Consider the following 22,644-nt stretch of genomic DNA (forward strand, 5'->3'; position numbering starts at 1 on the left):
TGATAACAGTAAGTAAAATAACTTCACTGTGTATTTTGAACCAATTACTTTACCTAAATGACTGAGAAAAGAAACAAAATATTTCTCTAACTTCTTCACGAAAACATCAAAACAAACCGACTTCCGGTGAAATTCTAGAAGCGGACCTCGAACCCGATCTTAATGATTGTGATCACAACACGATAACGGGCGCGGATCTCAGTACTTATTTCTACAGTAAATTTTAAATTACCTGTACAAAGCTTGTGGGGTATAAAAGATGATTATGACAGACAAACACTGATCAGATTCTAGTAACTACATATCTACACAAAACTGCAGGAACTAACAAACCACAAAGCAAACAACTGACCAATTAAACTCACTGACTAAACTATTTACACCAGTCAAATTTTATGTCACTGTCAATAAGGTCAGTAAACTTTTTGGTCACATATTAGTGCTAAGAAGGATAGGCTAAAAAAAAAATGGAGAAACTGAATGCTGTGCTCGGGACTTTCTCACATAATTTTTACAAAATTTACTTTAAGTGACTTAATTCAAATGAAAATTATTTAACCAGATATCACTGATAAAAAAAAAAAAATTACACAATGAATTTACAAAAAAAATTAACTAGAAATTTTTCAATCAAAAAAATTAGAAAAATAAACTATGGCCAAAATACATAGATAACCAGTACTGGATTTAAAACCCAAAATTTGAATAAAGCAAGAAAAATTTACATTTTACATTTTAGAAATCAAGGGTAATCAAACAAAAAAATATTCAAAACCTTTGCAAATTAAATTACAGCATTCACATGATTTACACACTATCTGCGAAAGATTTAAAAACAACTGTATGGCATGCCTGTAAAAATTACATGTACCTTGTAAACAGTTTCTAACAGTTAGTGTACGTACACAATACCTCTACTGGCCAGGTTCGAATCCACTGAAGTTCACAGCTGTTACTCTTATGCGCACACAAGTTCAAAATCAAACACGGCTCACTAAAATGTCACAGTTTGTCACACTGCACCGAATTTGCTGCATGTTGACCTGTCCATCTCATCATGGTTGAAGGCATCCAGTCCCAACGTGGGCGCCAATGTTGCAGGGGTGGTTTATACTAGATGTAAATAACTCAACTCCTGGCTAAGGGTTCATTATTGTGTTTATTACTGATGTTTATGGAAGTCAATATTATAAACAAAATGGCCCTATAAAATAAAATAATAACAATGAATATCACATGAGATAACAAATGTATATAATATATATTACTTATTTTTACTGATGTACAATAAATAGACTTAACTGTTAAGAGTTATCTTCCTTTACTTTGAATATTTAGCATATACATAAATCACTGTACAAATATTCTTTACACAAATATTTTACTGCCACATTTCAAGAAATGTAACAATATGTAATTATAACTTAAAATATACAAAAGGTAACATATATTCAAATTACCTCTCTATGGGACAAGGCCCATTCCATAAAACATAGTAAATAGCCTGGATGCGTCATACAGGTCTACATATCTAATAACAAATACTGTACACTATACTATACATACTATAATACTCATAATTCAAATAAATTTATACTCTGAGGTAAAATGCTTTAAATTTAGTTTTATTCATATTTAAACTTTCACTCTTCTTTCAAACAGTGATATTAGCTAGATAGAAATATTATAAAGATATAGAACGTTAAACTTTATACTTACTGTCAGATCTGGTCTTAAAGGTCTCAAAGTCTTTGTCTTTGTCTAAAAATTCTCTTGTTACAAAAACCACAACTATCCTGACCAAATTCTCTGAGTAGTCCATCTGAGAACAACTCAGAACCACCAAAACTTAAAACCAATAAAATTACAGAACCCTAATGTCATAACCTTTGAACTCTATCGCTCACCAAGTAAATAAAGGGGTGGATCTGGGTTTTGTATTAAATCATAAAATCTTATTTAATTTCATTTATATCCATAATATTTATTCAAATATTATGTGATATACATTATATACAGTTAAAACACAGTTACACACTGCTACAATTGCAACACTGTCAAAATCAAAAACAGATAAACAGAATTATGTATCTTAATGTAGCATACTTTTGTACCAAGTCTTATTGGAATTGGACAGAAACTGTAGGAGGAGGTGCGTTTGCAGGAATTTCAAAGACATTTCTATATTTAGTAACCATGGCAATACCGCTCCTTGAAATCAACAATTGATATACAGAATTATTTATCGTAGTTTACTTATGTACCTTAGTCCAAATCTATAGGAGGAGTAATATGTTGAAAGAATTTCAAAGAAATTTCTATTTCTAGTAATCAGAGCAACACAGTTTGTCGAAATCAAAAACCAATACACAGAATTATGTATCTTAATGTAGTCTACTTATGCACCAAGTCTTATTGAAATTGGACCAAAACTGTAGGAGGAGTAGCGTATCGAAAGAATTTCAAAGAAATTTCTATTTTTAGTAATCATGGCAACAACGTTTGTCGAAACCAAAAACACATAAAAAGATTAATGTATCTTAATGTAGTCTATTTATGTACCAAGTCTTATTGAAATTGGACTAAAAGTGTAGGAGAAGTAGCGTTTTAAAAGAATTTCAAAGAAATTTCTATTTTTAGTAACCATGGCAACACTGTCGAAATCAAAAACTGATAAAAAGAATCATGTATCTTGATGTTGTCTACTTGTGTACTTAGTCTCATTGAACTTGGACCAAATCTGTAGGAGGGGTAGCTTTTTGAAAAATTGTTTACAGACAGACGGACTACGGACACCTTACCAATGCATAAGCTCTTCTGGTCTCTGACCAATAGAGCTAATAAAATTTGATTTTGACATTCATTATTTTGGGGGGTGAGTGGGTTGTAATTTGTTTCTTTCTTTTTTCTTTTCTTTTTTTAAAAAATTTTTTGCCAACCAATATAATGACAGGGAAATCAACATTAACATACATGTATTAATATAAGGCTGTCGTCGAGTTTTATGTGCTTAATTTCACCTTTTTTTCTTGCACAGATTTTCGACATACCACAAATTTTTGACTTATCTTTAATTTTCACATGTCTAGCATAGGAAATAAAAGTGATTGTTCACACTTCAGCCTTAGGTATCATTCTTCTGGCTTAATTTGCAGTCATGTTTCCCAAACACTCAAATAAATATACCAGGTAGGATTTGTGTCACATATATGAAACATCATTTAGTGATCCAAAACAAGTTGAATGTTTCTTCATTTGTTTTAGTCTACATTATGATGCTTGAATCAATCTGACAAGGTCAGTTCAAAAGTCTATACATACTGCAGCCCCTAATTTTGATGGCTGAATATTTAATTTCACTACAAACCTGTCTACTCCCTAGACTTTTTTATGTAAACTCCTGCGTACAGGAAACGTGCCTCATAGACACATGAAGTCATAAATTACAATGCTTGAACATACAACTTTAAAGACATAATGTTTGGTTTGTCCTTTTTCTCTTTTGTTACCAAATTCTCTGTTGTAATAATCTGGACACCTATGACAGTCCCAATATAACACACAGGGGCTGGGAGGGACAAGATTCATCTAGTATACATAGAGGCTGCTTTAATTCATATCAATTTGACTAACATACTCTTCTGTTCTCTAGGAGAAGATTTCAAGATTTTATCTATGTATATTCCAACATAAAATTTTGAATACCAAGATAGTTAGTTTATTTCTATGCAAAAGGGGGATGTTTGCTTCATTTTTATGGGGAAGAATGCACTGTGCTATATGTGGATTGATTGACTATACGTTTTTTAACATCCCATTTGAGAATTTTTCATTCAAATAGAGACGTCACCTGCTTATGCTGAAGTTGCACAAATTTAGACCTATGCAGGGTGCTTAAAGCTGTACTTCACACCTACCGTGACTCAGGGCCTCGGTTTTGAAGGTCTTACCCGAAAAACTTAAGATTTCTTATTAAAAATTATGAATAAATACAGTTCCACAATGTTTAAGTAACTTTTATTAGAATAAAAATGTTTCAACAATAACACAACTTAAATAATAAAACTTAATAAAGTTCTTTGTGACAAACTAAAACAATGACATTTCCTTACAGTTTTTAGTATGGTAAATGATCATTCTTACTCATTTTCCTCCATTTGTAAAGTCAAATTGTTTACCTCAAAATAATTAAAATCCCATATATATCAACAGCAATACTTCAGAAACAGTTTTAATTATCTTCTTCCATATTTTGCCAAATAACATGCAGTTGTATAGCACAAACCCCAAAATTGGAATACAAAGAAAAAGTTTGTGTATTTAATACGTAGCAAAAATTTTGATATAATGTCAATACTGACTACACAGATTGTGGTAATATTCACTGAATAGGCACATCTGTAGAAATAACATGAATTTCAACAAAGCAGGAGAGATTTTGCATGGAAGTTTTGATAGAATCAGGGCTTTAAAAAGATCAGAAACAGGCGCAACTTTTACAAAAATAGGAGGTATCTTGAGGAAGCAATTTTAATCAAATATGTTATCAAATTTTTCTCCATCAAATATTTTGGCTATGTAAAAGTACTGAGTACCAGCAGATTTTGAAGGCCTGCAGAATAGACTTTTTTTAAAGACTTAAACATTAAAACAACAACTAAAAATTAAGAACAAATATTAAGGTGGTATGGGATACCAAACGAAACTTCTCCTACATATTTATGTACCCATATTAGAAGGATTTGAAATACGCCCACCTTTCAGTATATTAAAGTGTAATTTTAATAATTTTTTTATTATTTTAATGAGAAATACAAAAACGATTTTTTTTTCTTGCATAATTCCTTTTCATAAGCTTAATATAAAATAATTATAGGCAGGCGTTTGCTAATATAAAGTGTTTATAAAAACAAAAATGACAAGAAATATGTCTTAGTATTTTTTTAATTTTCAACAAAAAATAACCGTAAAAAACTGGGAAAACTTTATTTCTTGAAAACAGACGGATAACATTTCATGAAAGTCTACAATAAGAATTTATCTTAATATGTTAGCAAAGTGAAATAAACAAATTGAAAATATATATATAAATGGAAAATATAAAATGCATTTAAAATTTTTTGAATTAAAAGATCCGAGCGGAAGAGTTATCCTTCTTTATTTTCCAAGGGTTGAAAAAACCTGGGTGCTATTTTAGAAATGATGAGCATTTTTTTCCCAACCATAAAAAAATCGCACTTTGTAGTTTTCAACTTTGAACGGTTTTGAAAACAATGCATGGACAATCGCTTTCCAGGACGTGTCTTGTTCAGAGCAATTGCATTCATCTGAACGTTTTGGGACTATATACAACAGCTAGCTGTTTTGTGACCAAACAGTTACTTCTTGAATTAAATAACAAAAAAGTACAGCTCTGGTTAACGTGATAATTGATTGGTGATAATTCAGCACAATGTGAAGTAATTGCACTTATCCATGCCTCACCGCACACAAGGTGCTGTACAGTTACTCAAACAATTGAAATACAGCTTTTGCTTAAAAGTGTTCAAAAGCAGCAATGTTGAAACTACCTTTTACAGGGGTTTGCTTTTTTAAATGTCCGTTGTACAATTATAAGTAAATTTATATACTTGCGATTTTTTTGTCTGTTTTTACTTAAAATGCCGACTTGTGAGAACTTGCATTGAAATAGGCTTCAGAGTGTTCTTTTCAACGGTGTATCTACAAATTTTGACCCGATAATAAGCACTCATGCAAATCAAAACAATACTTCAAACGGAAATACGTCATAACGTAGAGGTATCCCATACTACCTTAAATGTGCTTTAATCAATACATGGCCAAACCTGGGGGAAAATGATGAACAAAGTTGGCGTGACAAAAAAAACTGAGAGAGCTAACTGGGAAATAAGTAACAATGACCGCTCAAGGGAAAAGTGCCTTGTACACACATGTATATACAAAAGTGATCAGTTACAAATAGAAGATGTGCTTATATAAACTCCATAATCAGTGTGTTTTTAATAACAAGTGTGAAAAATAAATATGGTATATATTTGTACACTTAGGGGGGATGTCTGGCAGATTAAAATGACAAGCCCTGCATACGTAAACAGTAATGACATAATGAGAGCATATGAGATGTAAACATACAGGTCAAATGACGTTTGAGTTATTGAAAATTATGATAAATTGTATTATATCATATACAAGTCTCATTATACAATACTTCTAATTTTTTAACCTGAGGTGTTTCTGACTGATTACAAAACCCTCTGATAAGCCCTCATGTAAACATGATTATGCTTTTATGGCAGTGTAGATGATGATCTCTGCCTAATGCACAGTACTGTGTAATTTAATTATTTACAGTTTATAAGTATCACATTTTCCCCAATTTTATATTCCTGCTAATTTTCCTAGAGATCAATTTTTGCTTAATGTATATCAAAGTAGAAAACATCAAAATGAAGCTTATAAGCTATGGGTCAAATGAATTTACTCTAAGCTTCACTTGACAGGAATGAAAACCTACAGTGGTATAAAACCCATCCTTTTCTTACCAAAAAAAAAACCTACATGAGAGACCCATAGGCCAAAATGCTCACTTCAGTCACTTTGGCCCTCCTTTGAACAAACTTGAATCTACACTTTCCAAGGATGCTAGTACATTATGACCATGTTGTATTTTATTGTTGTTAAAGTTTTTTCTAAAGATATTTTTCTTTGGATGACTCTGCTCAGTGCAGTTCTTATCAGCTACTGACAGTGATGGAAATAAGTAAAGCTGAAACGAATACCAAAAAATCAATATTCAATTATTCCAGATTACTATTCTATTCGTATTTGAATATTCGTCAATGTTATATTTAAAGTATACCTTTCTGAAATGTTATAATACCTATACCATTTGCAGACCACAGAAATTTTGTATATGTATATAATAATATAATTTATAACAATATAGTTACTCGACGTTAAACTGCCTATTGTTTAAGCCTTTCCTCAAAACAATGGAAAATGGACAATATTTTTTCGGTGGCGTGGATCTCACCCTTTTACAGTATAGACCTTATTTTATCATGGAAGGTTAGAACTTTGCCCAAAAATGGTCAGAAAATGTGTAAATTTACATACTAAAATAGGAAACTATCTTTACATGCTAAAATTTATAAAATTCTATGCATGAAAATAAGTAAAGTCATCACAGCTTGATAGTAAGAATGACATATGCTGTAGACAAAGTTGTACCGGTAAGTGCAAAAGTCCAGAAGGCTATTTCATAAGTTTTTTTCTTTTATGGTAGTTCTTAGGATTTTTTATTAAGACACCCATCCTATTTTTGCATCCTATTTTTGCCATTTTTTAATTATCTCCCCTTTCAAGAGGGCATGACCCTTTCTTTGAACAAACTTGAATCCCCTTCACTCAAGGACTTTTGTTGTGTTTGAAACTGGCCAAGTGGTTCTGGAGAAGAAAGTTGAAAATGTGACAAGTTTACAAACAGACAGACAAAATGTCAGCAGAATAGCTCAACTGAGCTATGAGCTCAAATGAGGTAAAAAAAAAAAAGTACATATTATTTTTGGCAAAATATGGTACTTGATGCAAGAAAATGATTAGGCCAAAGAAAAAAATATGTGTGGTTCCGGTTACACCTCCAAAAAATTAGGGTAGGTAGGTAGGGATTTTTTCTTTTTTTTTTTTTTTTTTTTAATAATTTTCTTAATTTTTCTAAATAATACCTATCACTGCTTTGCAAGTGGCATTTAGATGTGGTGTGATAATATACTAGTCAATATTGGTAGGGGACACCTACATGCTAGCTTGCTTTGGATTTAACACTATTAAACACTTGCACTATGTTTTGCAAGGAGGCCGTCATTGCTGAAACTAAAACTTAAGCCGGAGCTATTGATGGAAATCGGGGAAAATTCCGGAAAATATATGAAAATTGCCAAAAAAAAGTTTAGGGTAGGGGGTATAAAATAGGGACGGTCGGGTAACCGGAACCACATATATTTTTTTATTTGGCCTTAAAACATACAATACCACCAACTTCATGCATTCTTTGAATTTTCTGTTCAGCATTCATGGTTTTAAAACAGAAACAAAACATTAAGTACAGGTATACAAAATTTCTAAACAAAAGGTTGAACTTATGAAAATAACCATGCAACCTATCTGCACTTATGTTTCTCTTGATGATCATCTTGTGTAGTACAGACCACAGTGCTGGGTATTGAGCTGGATTTTCCAGATTTTATCTCTCCATCCATAGAATCAGAAGGCAGCTGTGAGGCAGTAAGACCCGGGTCACCATCAAAGGGGCTACTAACTGAAGCAATAAGTCCCAAGTCACTATTAGAGGGGCTACTAACTGTTGCAGTAAGACCCAGGTCACCATCAAAGGGGCTACTAACTGAAGCAATAAGTCCAAGGTCACTATTAGAGGGGCTACTAACTGCTGCAATAAGACCCGGGTCACTTTCAGAGGGGCTACTAACTGCTGCAATAAGACCCGAATCACTTTCAGAGGGGCTACTAACTGCTGCAATAAGACCCGAGTCACTTTCAGAGGGGCTACTAACTGTTGCAATAAGACCCCGGTCACTATCAAAGGGGCTACTAACTGCTGCAATAAGACCCAAGTCACTTTGAGAGGGGCTACTAACTGATGCAATGAGACCCGAGTCACTATTAAAAGGGCTACTAACTGATGCAATAAGACCCGAGTCACTATTCATGGGGCTACTAACTGTAGCAGTAAGACTGGGGTCACTATCAAAGGGGCTACTAACTGTCTGTATCTCTACTCTGACTGTTCCTTCAGCCCTGTGTTGATCATTTAGTAATGAACAGGTGTGAAGATCTGTAAACCCCTCATCTGTTAGATTCTTGGACTGATCAATGGACTGATTAGAGTCATTTGTGGTCACTGAGTTATCTTCTACCATCGCAACATCATTAGGCATCTCACTATCCTCCCTCCTGAGTCCTGTCAGTTTTTCTATGGTGGATTTCTTTCTGTGAGTGTTTAATCTGGGTTTAGGCTGTAATATATTATTGATTTGTAGATTTCAAATTGCAATAAAAAATAAAACCAACTAAAAAACAAGAAGATAAGAGTAGTAAAGTATTTTGCAAATTATTACCTTTGCACTTTGATAAGATGGGTCATGGGTTTTCCTGTGTTGATTCAATTTTTGCTGAAAAATATTATTCAAGATTATACATGTATATCAATACAAGAGGCCAAGGGGCTTTAACAGTCACCTGAGTATAATACAATCTTGTAAAGGATCCATGGATTAGTAAATAATTTTATAATACAAAATAAACTGAAAGAAAAAGGATGATCAGGGATCAACAAAAAAAATTTAGAAGAGGCACCCTTGCTCATCACAGGTATGCACTTAGTTAGTCTGCTTAGTACCCAGGAGCAGAGAAAATTTTAAAAGAGTGAATGCATTTCTATAGACCCTATGCTAACTCAAGAACCCGACCATGTGATGGACACATAGTTCTTCCTAAATGTTGCACAAAAATTGCATCGGTACAAGCAATAAACAAAGTTATTGTGAATGCTTTATTATAATTTCAATTAATAGTACTCTGATGTATGTATAAAGTGCTGAGGGCAAGTCCAAATAAATATTTTATGAGAACTTACCAACACACAAAGATATTTTTCACTCTTTTTTGCAATTAATACAAAATAGGCTACGTTACATACAATACCAAGCAAGATTCACTTAAAGAACAACTTCTCTTAAAGACTCACACAGAATATCTTCAATTTACCCTTATTAATCACTTGTGACAGTCTTATACACACGATTTATAAATTTTAATTCTGTCTACGGATCGAGGTTTAACGGGTAGCATTTCACATTCTACTTTTTTGTCATTGTTTGAATGCACACATTGAAACATAAAGTCAATCCAGACACCTGAATTCAACATGAACTACCGATATTTCTACATATCATATGAAAGAAATGTAAAAGTTATGACACTTTCCCTGTCATTTCAGCTCAAGTTTGCAATGACAACATGTCATATGCTATTATGACCTCATATCTAGGTAGTTCAGAGAAGTTACTACAGCTGGTACACTGATATTTTACAGACAGCCTTATCACAGCCTCAAGGTCACCTAGGTGACCTAATGACAGACAAAACAGACAGCAATAAGTCAGACAGGTGACCTAAAATATGGATCTCCTTTCATTTTTTGTTTAAGTATACATGAAAACTTGTCATAAGTCTAAAATTAGAGCAGAAATCAGAGCCAACTTTTCATCTCAAACCCAGAGGAGATCATAGGTCAGAGTTCAAGAGGTCACAAGATCCACCAAGAGAACCTTGGCTTCACAGGTCACTCTATCACTCACAACACAAGGTTGCCATGACAATCTCTAGATCTCTGAGAATGGATTGTGGAATTTTCATCATTTTTCTGAACAGTGATTCACAAAGATGTCCTCATTATTACTGTTTGTCTTCATTAATTATCTGTACTATCCTTACCCATTCTCACATAACAAACAAACATGTATCATCAAATCACCTTTGCAGAAAACTGTTTCTGACACTGGTCACAAGTAAATGTCAGCCCATCATGGAAGGAGCGAATGTGACTGGTGAGATTTTTCTTATCCAGATATGACCTTTGGCATCCATCACGGGGACAGATAAATAGGGGTCGCTCTGATGAATGAATCCTCATGTGTCGATGGTAACGGTAAGACTTGGTGAATGTAAGTCCACAATCCTTACATGTAAAAACTGAAACATTTGTTTGACAAATTCAGTCATTCTTTTTAAATTTCTCAATTATATCTAGATATATTGTTGACAATGACAGATTACACTGCAAAGGACTTTCAAAAATCTCCTTTAAACAAAACCTAAACAGTCTTATTTCAGCAGAAATCAGAGCCAACTTTTCATCTCAAACCCAGAGGAGATCATAGGTCAGAGTTCAAAAGGTCACATGATCCACCGAGAGAACCTTGGCTTCACAGATCACTCTATCACTCACAACACAAGGTTGCCATGACAACCTCTAGATCTCTGAGAATGGATTGTGGAATTTTCATCATTTCTCTGCTGAATTTGAAAGTTACTATAATTAATGCAAGAAAATAGCTCATTCTAGTCAACAATTTGTACCCAGAGAGTGTTTAACCTACTTTTACCATGCTGGTGCAGCTTGTGTTTCTGTAAGAGTGTCCATGTTTTAAAAACTTCATTGCATCCCTCCACATCACATGAATATCCTGAAATTAATTTTGAAAATGAATAGATAGATAGGTGTATAGGTAAGATTATATTACATATGTATATATAAGTAAGATTATATAATGAATCCTTCCACCCAACCAACATTGTACAAAGTTGATAATTTTCCCTTGCAGGTATTGCTCTCACTTTATTTACTTTATTTTAATACATTGTACCAGATTGACCTTTCTAAGACTCCTGATTAGAAATTTGCCCCAAGTTTGGTGAAATAAAATGTACATTTCCATTCAAAATATTGTCAAATTCATGATGTTTCTGATTGTTTGCCTGTAAAAAAAAATAATACGGTAGACAGGGAAAGGAAAGTATTTTCTAACGGTGAGTTAAGCCTGATTAGCAGTAGTTCTACATGCATTCTTATGGTATCAATGTTAAACATTACTGATCATTTACTAAATGACACTTATTTTACTGTTCAGCCTGTAAATACATTTGCTTCAAATAAATATTGTAATACTTTTCAAGAGTAATGCTTTTTAATTAATTGAAATTAATATACTTATGGTTGTCACTTGTGTGATTTAGTAAAATCCTTTATAGAAAATGCCTTGAAATGGCAGGTAATGAAATTGTTAGGTGTGATTAAAACTTATGTCTTGAAAATGAAATGTTCTTAGCATATCCTAAGAATATCAAAAAATTGAAATAATTATCATCATTGCTCACATTCTTTGCCCAAAATTTTTAATTATGTGTACCATATATATATAAAGTAACAGCTTTTTGCATGTAGGTTCTAACTGTTATTAAATCAACAGAGGAGCATAGACAAGACAGTAAAAAATTAACAAGATAACGATTAATAATAATTTTACATTGTTTTCAGAAAAGTAAAGCACAAATATAATCTTATTCAAAAAAAATAAACAATTACAGCATTTATTTATCTTTAAAATTCTGAATCAATAATACCAAAAATTTGCGCTTCTTCCAATATGAATGATTCATATGTATAATCATAAAGTATATGACTTGGGGATAAACATTGGTCTCACCCTTTTTTTACAAACCACCCTAAAGATTATTTCATTAATGGGCTATCTAAATTTGACCCCCTTTGCTCCTTTGACTGCATCAACTAATTCTCTGAAAGTCACAGTTACAAACATTTATCTGACAGACTAAGCACAGAATCAATATTTTATTTTACTTTGTTTTAAAACAGTCTCAACAATTCTGAAATTCAAATTTTGCTAGTTCTCTCATGATTGGCATTCTGATAAACTATGAAAATTCCAGTGTCCCAACATTACCATTTCACACTAATGAAACAAAGCCAGAAGTGATGAGAGTGTAGCTCTACTGTTTTCAACTTGTTACGATCTATAAAAATAGACTTACAAAATCACTTTCACAGAGTTGTTTACATACATGTACATGTTGACTTAAGCTCTAGTTTTGTTCATTCAAAACCACATCCTGAGGAGTGATAACATTTTGGAAGAATCTTAACAGAATATTCTATTTTAGTAACCATGGTAACCTTGAAATGATGAGTCCTCATTTATTCAGTGTACCAAATTTTATTAAAATCAGGTCAACACTGTTTGAGAGGGTAATTTTGAGAGAATTGCAATGATAACTCTGTTAATTGACTTAAAAATTGTTATACAGATATATATACAGTCGTGCAGTCTTCTTGTCGAGCAAATTTTAACTGTAATCCGATCAAAACTGTGTGTTTGATATCACTTCATAGCAGAAATGTGATTCTTAATGTTAAAACTGACCTACATGTACTAGGCTATCATATTACAACAATTTTCATCTTCAAGTTACACACATTTCATTCAATCACAGTAAAGACAAACCTTCATGGACTTTGCTGTGTCTTTTCAACACATTTCGAAAACGGAAGCTCATTCCACAACCCTCCACTGGGCACCTGTTATCAGACAAATCGAATGGTCACTAAAACATTCTTTGCATCAACTATTTCACTTTTTGCATATATACATATTTAATAAAAATTGGAGAATTTTTATCAAGTAAAAATGAGACAGCATAAAAATTTTAATTGTTCTAGTGTAGACTTCTACAACAAAGAGTTATTGAAATTCAATGGACCAACACATTTTTTTTTTAGTATATAAACAAAGTTCAAAATAGGCAAAATCGAAAACACGTAGACAAAAACAAACCAATTATACACAGTTAAATTCATGACACTTGAGTAGTGGAAATGAAATAATTTATTAGTTCATTAAAGATTTATTTGAAAAAAAAAGTCTGACATTTTTCAACCTTGGTATAACTTTCCAATCCTATTCACCATTGGTAAAGGGAAAAGGGGCCAGACACACATAGACTCGGAGGCTTCAAAAACAGTGGCGGGCTGCTTGTACATGCATATATCATTGCTAGTGTGTGCTTCGATTTATCCCAAAGCCCTTTGCTATTAGATTTCACATTTTTATCTTCCATCAGCCATTTTTGCAACTGATGAAATTTTCTATATCAAAACACAAACATAACGGTTTGTGGTGAGAAATATTTGGAGTAGAAGAAGGTTGCAAAACTCCTGGATATTCCTTGCACACGAATAAAGGGTGATTTACAGTAACCGCTGCTTTATTGGGAAGATATTGAGAAACTGAGATGGGGATTCAGTTTTACTTCAATATAAACGATATTTCAAAATAAACGATTTTAATATAAGTGGAGTAGGCTGTGCATTCTTACTTGAATTCTCAAAAGAACTTCTCATATTTTAAGATTTGTTTTACATGCAATGTAAAAACAGATCAAAATAGTTATAAGTAAAACAATAAACATAGACTCACACAAATGGATTGATTTGAGTGTGCTCAAACTCATGGACCTTCAGTTGATTGTGCTTTTGAAATGCCTTTCCACATCCAGAATACAAACACTGAAAATAAAAGACATTGTCTCATGATTTTATCAAACAACACAATAAAAGGACAAAACTTAAGTTAAAAAAAATCTATATTTAAATCAAAACGTTACAAGATCATACACATGTACATACACACCTTGTATGGTCTCAATTTGTGAATCCTCGCAATGTGTTTCTTGAGTGCTGTGCTTGAATAAAAATACTGGCCACAATCAACCTCTTCACATCTACAGAAAAATAAACATCCCTCTTCAAATCAACAGAAGTATAATTAAATCAAACAAGAGGCCTAACATCCTAAATGCTCATCTGCTCCCCTTAACTCACTGAAACATACCCTTACAGTAGTATACATGTATCTCAAAATTTTGACTCAACCCCACCCCCCTCCCCCCAAATAGTGATGGATCTTTGATCAAACATCACAAGTTTGTCAAACAATTCCAAGTCTATTTCAACTAAAAATTGATTTCTAATCAGTACATGGAGTTAGTTATTAATTGCAGGATGATGTACCCTTTTGCCTGCATCATCTGCCAGTTAAAACACCAAAACATGGACAACAGATTTAATACAAGTGCAGGGCTATAATCAGTCAAAAATTCAAGTTGACCAGCCTATCCTAGAACAATTCAAAATGGCAATAATGTGTAAATTATTGAGAGCAATGAGAGGAGGTTTTCTTACGATAAGGAAAAAATATGATATCAAGGGACTGATTTTATTGAAGCCATACAAAGTCCACAATTTTTAGACAAGTAAACAAATCAAAAGAAAAAAAGGAGCTGAAATTAGAAGTACTGTGAGCAATGAGCTCAAAAAATGATACAACCCCCATTCCCATGTGAGTTTAATGGCAAAGTCCATGTTTTGCTATATGTGAAACCCCAAATATCTGTCCAATCAAAATGTAAAATAGGAGGTGCACAATGGCACTATGTAATTAAGATTCCGTGAAAGTCTCATTAAATTCTAATCAGTGGTATAGGAGGACTTCCAGATAAGAGATGGGTACTACCAAGTGTTAGGGATGGACAGAAGGATGGATGGAAGGATGGATGGACACCCAATCACTAAACAAGAGGCCCATGGGCCACAACGCTCACCTGAGAAACTCTGGCCATGCTGTTTTTCTTCTGATCCCCCTTGTAGTACTTATTGTGGCCCCGCCCTACCCCCAGGGGTCATGATTTGAAAAATTAGAATCTACACTACCCCAGGATGCTTCCACATAAGTTTCAGCTTTTCTGGCCCAGTGGTTCTGGAGAAGAAGATTTTTAAAGATTTTTTTCTGCATATTTCAATGTAAAACTTGGATTCCCTATTGTGGCCCCGCCCTACCCCCGGGGGTCATGATTTGAATAATGTAGAATCTACACAACCCCAGGATGCTTCCACATAAGTTTAAGCTTTTCTGGCCCAGTGGTTCTGGAGAAAAAGATTTTTAAAGATTTTTACTACATATTTCAATGTAAAACTTGGATTCCCTATTGTGGCCCCACCCTACCCCCGGGGGTCATGATTTAAATAATTTAGAATCTACACTACCCCAGGATGCTTCCACATAAGTTTCAGCTTTTCTAGCCCAGTGGTTCTGGAGAAGAAAATTTTTAAAGATTTTTACTACATGTTTCAATGTAGAACTTGGATTCCCTATTGTGGCCCCCCCTACCCCCCCCCCCCCCCCCCCCCCCGGGTCATGATTAGAACAATTTAGAATCTACACTACCCCAGGATGCTTCCACATAAGTTTCAGCTTTTCTGGCCCAGTGGTTCTGGAGAAGAAAATTTTTAAAGATTTTTACTACATGTTTCAATGTAGAACTTGGATTCCCTATTGTGGCCCCCCCTACCCCCCCCCCCCCCCCCCCGGGTCATGATTAGAACAATTTAGAATCTACACTACCCCAGGATGCTTCCACATCAGTTTCAGCTTTTCTGGCCCAGTGGTTCTTCAGAAGAAGATTTTTAAAGATTTTTACTACATATTTCAATGTAAATCTTGGATTCCCTATTGTGGCCCCACCCTAATCCTGGGGGTCATGATTTAAATAATTTAGAATTTACACTACCCCAGGATGCTTCCACATAAGTTTCAGCTTTTCTGGCCCAGTGGTTCTTCAGAAGAAGATTTTTTAATGACCCCACCCATATTTTGTCTGTTCTAGATTATCTCCCCTTTGAAGGGGACTTGGCCCTTCATTTTAATAATTTAAACTCCCCTTCACCTAAGGATGCTTTGTACCAAGTTTGGTTAAAATTGGCCCCGTGGTTCTTGAGAAGAAGTTGAAAATGTGAAAAGTTTACAGACGGACGGACAGACAGATGGACGGACGGACGACGGACAATGGGTGATCAGAAAAGCTCACTTGAGCTTTCAGCTCAGGTGAGCTAATAAAAAGCAAACCTTAAAAAGTTTTCTTTATTCCTGAATTCTTAGGAAAGTCAAGTGGGATAGACTGACTGACATACAGAGAAACAATCTATATTCCCCATCCAGTTTCAGCAATAGGGGGATAATATAAGTCCCTGTTTACAGTACTTTATTATTCTTTGTAATGTATAGATCTATAAGTTCCTGTTTACAGGACTTTTTTATTCTTTTTAATGTATCTATTAACCTACCTGACTTTGGTTTCCTTTTTCTGGTGACATTTTTCAATATGTCTCTTCAAATGTGATGCACGAGCATATTGTTTCATGCAGTCTTCTTCTTCACATAAAAATGGCCTCTGTTATAAATTTAAAACATGATGAAGGTTGTTACACATTTTTACTGCTTTTAATTTTCTATTTACACTGCATTAAAATGCAAGTAATTCTGAATAACTGAAATTAGATAAAAACAGGAGGCCCATGGGACACAATGCTCACCTGAGTCATCTTGTCCCTACATTTCTAAGAAGATTTCTTTCCCTCTTTATTTCCAATAGAATTTTTGACCCATATTGTGGACCCACCCTAGTCTCAATGAAATATGATTTAATTAAAACTAAAAATATGGAAATGCTTCAATATCATGATATACATGGCCTTGTTGTATGAAAAGATCATGCAAAACTGACTACACGTGAAAACAAATAGCAATGGCAGCTAAGGAAATCAGAGCCAACTTTTCATCTCAAACCCAGAGGAGATCATAGGTCAGAGTTCAAGAGGTCACAAGATCCACCAAGAGAACCTTGGCTTCACAGATCACTCAATCATTCACAACACAAGGTTGCCATGACAACCTCTGGGTCTCTGAGAATGGATTGTGGAATTTTCATCATCTTTCTCCTCATTTGTATTTCTAAAAAATAAAGCTTTTCTGCATAATTTATTCTGTCAAACTATAATCATAGGTACAAGTTGATCTATGCTTGACTGCATGATAGTTTTCCTAAGTTTTCCTAAGTGATTTAGATCCAGTTTATGCTATTATTTTCATTTATGCAATAAAACCTTGTCCTTAAGAGGCACGTATACCCCCTCCCAACCTCCCAATGAATTTCTGAGTTACACTTGTTCAGTAAGATACCTGACTTCATTTAATTATGTGATGAAAGAATTTTAAAAAGAATTGTATATTTCCGACTATTACTTGGCTAGATAGACTGTTCCCTCGTTAAAATGATGTCCAACGGACCCGACACAGATTATTCTAACTATTAATTGGCCTATAATTTAGGAAGTTTAGGATAGAATGGTCTAATAACTTTTCTGGTAAATATGCCAGGTGTCCTATAGTTACTTACTTCAATCTGAAACCCTGAGCACAACACATGAGTGTCTTTAAGAAACAGCCTATTTTGATAAAATAGGAATGAAAACAGTGTAGGTTTTCTTAAGAAGTACACATTAGGTATATTATACAATTATGGACTTCAGTGCAGGTCGATATGTGGTTATAAGGACCCATGTCAATTTATATCGACCTCAGACACAGAAAGTGATAGCGACCAAGCTTGTGAGATCGCGATCATTTTCTGTGTCTGCAGTCAATATCACCTGATATGGGTCCTTATAACCACATATTGACCGTTCACTTAAAGGACATATCGCATGTTTCTAAATTATTTGAAATTAAAAGCGTATTGCGTTCCTTATGACCACAATTTATAAATTCTGTGTTTTTACTGTGGATAAATCGCGCTAATTAACCAATTATTGACTTAAATGAAAACCCCTGAATTAAAAATCTAAGTTAATTAGATAGCGATCACGTGACCCTGTGACGTCAAAGGCGACAATGGCTGATCAGCTCTTCAATAATCTTGCTAAAATAAGCGCGATACAACCTGAATTTTCTGCATTGTGGACGACCAAATCACTTATTTTATCGATATAAAATTAAATATTCAACCTTATATGTTAGAATTGTCAGCAAGAAAAAATCTGAAAAGTCTGTTAACATTGTAAAAATAGCAGCGACGATAGCGAGGGAGACGCAGCGAAGACGAAAAAACTTGCCATAACAATGCAATTTGATTTGTCACCTTATCACATGTATTAACTTATTTTATTCACAAATTAAACATCATATAACTTTGTTATTCTTTGTTTTGAATACAATATTAATTTATGCAAGTCTTCATATGTTTTTTAAAGGATGGCGATCTTGAAAAATAATTTCCCGATCACGAAACATTGCCCTAATTAGAGCTACAGGTTCTAAATGCTTTGAAATAAAAAACGAAAATATCTTAAAAGCCCAATACCTTAGAACTAATTAATGTTTCTATAGTAATTGAAAAGTATATAAGGAATTATTTTTTTAAGCAATTTTCGTAATATAGCTACATTTGTCATCGATAACTCTGTTAATAGTGTGCATATCCTCATCTCTCTACCACCGAATTGTCGCCTATGACGTCAGAGCAGTATTTTGCCGAAATCCGACTGAAATATGCACATTGCCGTATTTGAATTTCAGCTCTCAATATCTCTTAAAATATGCTTTCAACAACGTTTATTGTATGCAGTATTTTAATAAATAAGGTTATAGATAATATTTTTCATAAAATTACGATTTTTGAAAGATCATGCGATAAGTCCTTTAAGTCCATAATAGATATTATACAATTATGGACTTATGTGGTTATAAGGACCCATGTCAAGTAATATTGACCGAAGACACAGAAAGTGATAGCGACCGAGCTTGCGACTCTAATCTGAGTCCTAACTGAATAGACTTGGCTGTCATTACATCACAATGGTAAAGACATGTTTCCTTTATTATGACATTACGTTCTATGTAACTTCAGTGCAGCCAAACGGTGAGTCGTGCAATATCATATTCCGCGGACACGCTTTTGTGTCAATATTACAAATGGACGAATATCACGTGACATCCTTTCAGCCAATGAAAATTATGAAAATAATCTTCTTATATAATATATAATATAATCACTCAAAAATGAATAATCTGACTCATATCAGCCCTATCTGAACAGACTTGGCTGTCATTATGTCACAATTGTAAAGACCATGCCTCTTATATTATGACTTCATGTTCTACGTTACTTTGGTGGACCTAAATGGTGAGTCAAGCGATATTATATTCCGCGGACATGCTTTCGCGTCAATATCACAAAAGGATGAATATCTTGTGACGTCCTTTCAGCCAATGAAGATTCCAAAATAATTGTCTTACGTAATAGTGAGGGCAGCGAGCTGCGCGAAGCACCGCTCGTCACTGCGAGCTCTTAAAGCAACGCCTGGGCGAAGAGAAAATTCGGACTTTGCACATTGATCCAAATGAATTTTTTTCCGCAGTTACCTGTGATCCCATAATGCTTAGCGAATTGCAGCTTGTTGCAAATTACATTCTCATGGTAGCAACAAAAATTCCACAAAAAGTAAAATCAACTTGATTTAATGGATATATATAGCAGATAAATAGTAGATTAAACATTCTTGATTAAAATTAGCACTGATCAGACTCCGTTTTGGTAATACATACGACATCACATGATGTCAGAGTCTAGACGTAGTAAATATCACGTGTGGTTTGACGAGCCCGTTCAAATTAAAACGGAAAGGTATCTGCACTCGTCCTAACGGGTGCACCGTCAACATATTATTTTTCTCTCAACACTCATCTTCGCTAGCCAAAGGTTTCTGATATGCTACTCTCCTCATAAACCCTTGGCATACGGTGCTGACAAAAGACGGGATTGTTTTCGTCACGTGATCACGATTCTTACCAGGTTTGCACAGATTGCGTCATCGACAGAAATAAAAAGCGTATTTAAAAACATAATGTTTTTAAAGAATAATTACTAAGAAGGTATTGAGTTATGTTATTTTGTAATTTAAACATGTTAAAATGCAAATCTACATCTTCAGTATAGATTCTTAATCACATATTTTGCAAGTAGCATTAGATATTGGATGACACCATATAGCTATTCATAGAATGGCATGTTATCTTACGGATCGTTGTTTACTTGCGTTTTTCATTCCCAATATTAAAGAGTCAAGATATATCCCGAACGCAAATATCGTCATTTACAAAAAAACAATTTCTGATTGGTCGAACGATGTCGATCAACTCCAATCACAACTTGAGAAAAAAATCCCAACTTTTTTTAACACCGTATGCCAAGGGCTTATGAGGAGAGTAGCGTATCAGAAATCCTTGGCTAGCGAAGATGCTCAACACTGGGCATCCTGTGGAAACAAGTCTTTCTGTTGTCAGAAAAGAAAACAATACAAAAAACTTCAGTCTAAAGCGGATATTTACCCAAAGTCCGTTCGGGTCATAACCAGCTTGGGAGATTAGTCCCAACCTGTTCAACTGGGTTTCAACTTTGCCATGCAAATTCTCAAAAATCGTGTCATCTGTAGAGGAAGACGTAAAAATCGTGTTGTTTCCTTGATATATTTATGTATGACTCTTTCTATGGTTAAATTTTTCTAGGTCTAGAGAAAAATCCAGATACTTCTGTGAAACCAAACATGACTGACGTCACCACCTGACCACTGATCTTACTAGGGAACACATTCATGCAACATTTCAGGTCAATTTGGTACCTACCTCCCCAGTGTGTGACCTTAAGTGAATTTTTAATCTGTATGGCCGTCTAAAAGTTTTAGAACAGCCGTCAAAAGAGCAAATATGCAAAGAAGTTGGTCTGGAATCGTCCCCACGTGCACAATCCATTTTGATTTTTAATCCCGAGCCCGATAGAAATACCGGTAAATGAACCCGATTTTATCTCGACCAAAAAATCAGTTTCTTCAAACTTTTTGAACCTTAAAACAATTTTAATTAGGTGTTCGTAGAATTTGGGGTCCTTTCAGGTCTTTAAGGTCACATTATATGCATATGAATAAATATGTATATATATAAATATGTTGATATTCCTTGATCGACTGTTGATTGGTCTTTATCTCAGTTATAATCACATGCGACAGATAAAATTATTGATATCATGTAGCTGCGTAAATTTACCAGGAAGCTACAAACAATAGATGGATAAAAATTTAGATTTATTATGATGGATTGTGATTTATGAGTTATTTAAAAAGTTTCCAACTGAGGAACCACAGAGACAAAGAAGTCGTTTTTATGTAGAATTATCAATGACAATACAATAACAAACAGTGGACTTTGGTAAGTAAGTGTCAGAGGTTTTCATTGTACACAGCATCAAAATAGACGATTTACTGATTCATTCATCATGATTTCATCTTTCTTAAATGGATATCACTTCGATCATCATAATTCTATACTCTTAATTTATTATAAATGCAAAACTTTCGCTATAAACTTCGGTTTGTGTTAAATGATAAACATTGCCAGATTATATGTGATGAAGATTCAATTTGCACCTAATAAGTCGAAAAATATCATAAAAGGAAGACATGTCCAAAATCATAGGAGCTTTATGTATATATGTGTGGTACGTCTTTTTTAAACGTGGTTTTTCTTGACTGAAAGTGTCAGAATATCTATTTTAACAACTTTTAAGTGTATTTAAAGAAGATTCAAAATTTTTAAAATTTATTTTACATTCAACAATCCCGAAGACAAGCCCCTATGGTCCAAATGGAAAACTTGTTCTTGAGCCGTTACACTAGCATGGATAAAAATCATAATGATCATAATTACTCTCTCTCTCTCTCTCTCTCTCTCTCTCTCTCTGTGACACTTCCAGAGGTGAAGAAAAGTCATGCAAGTCTAGTCGCATACAAAATCGAAACGAAGTAGTAAAGAATGTTACAATCACAGGCCCGTAGGAATCTATTTCAGTCTGGGAGGAAGGGGGGCTTAACCAAACATTTCAGTTTAGACAGGCAATACACAAGGGAAAAAAATCAATTGACAAGCAAAAAAAAAAATATTATTGAGGAGCACATCCATAAAGTAGCTTTATTTTCTAAAGTATACTATACATTTATATAGGCGCAAAATTATGGGGGGGGGGGGGGGCGGTAGCACACCCCCATGCCCTCCCTTGGTTTCTACGGCCATCAACTTTGGATTT

General features: G+C 34.0%; 1 protein-coding gene across 1 annotated transcript; it reads right to left on the reverse strand.

The window, feature by feature from the left end:
- Positions 1 to 5,720: 5,720 nt before the first annotated feature.
- LOC133173973 (transcription factor IIIA-like) lies at positions 5,721 to 21,317 on the reverse strand. The gene is made up of 9 exons (XM_061309032.1): positions 21,192 to 21,317; positions 16,796 to 16,902; positions 14,307 to 14,397; positions 14,094 to 14,182; positions 13,122 to 13,195; positions 11,199 to 11,285; positions 10,574 to 10,791; positions 9,156 to 9,209; positions 5,721 to 9,053 (listed from the first exon to the last, which is right to left on the reverse strand). Exons 1-9 carry the CDS (start codon positions 21,315 to 21,317, stop codon positions 8,181 to 8,183), a joined length of 1,719 nt encoding a protein of 572 aa, XP_061165016.1. The 3' UTR covers positions 5,721 to 8,180.
- Between the last annotated feature and the right edge of the window lie 1,327 nt (positions 21,318 to 22,644).

This window comes from Saccostrea echinata, unplaced genomic scaffold, assembly GCF_033153115.1.
Source record: "Saccostrea echinata isolate AGI-Se365-2 ecotype Australia unplaced genomic scaffold, CSIRO_AGI_Sech_v1 ptg000056l, whole genome shotgun sequence".
NCBI lineage: Eukaryota > Metazoa > Mollusca > Bivalvia > Ostreida > Ostreidae > Saccostrea > Saccostrea echinata.

Bases quoted from the DNA above. Each gene is read 5' to 3' on its own strand.
- LOC133173973 (XM_061309032.1), bottom strand. From the start codon at position 21,317: ATGGATTGTGCACGTGGGGACGATTCCAGACCAACTTCTTTGCATATT. The intron at 14,183-14,306 runs GTGTGTATGTAC...TTTTATTTTCAG, and splicing joins ACAAATTGAGACCATACAAG to TGTTTGTATTCTGGATGTGG. The intron at 10,792-11,198 runs GTAGGTTAAACA...CAAATGTTTCAG, and splicing joins GCTGCACCAGCATGGTAAAA to TTTTTACATGTAAGGATTGT.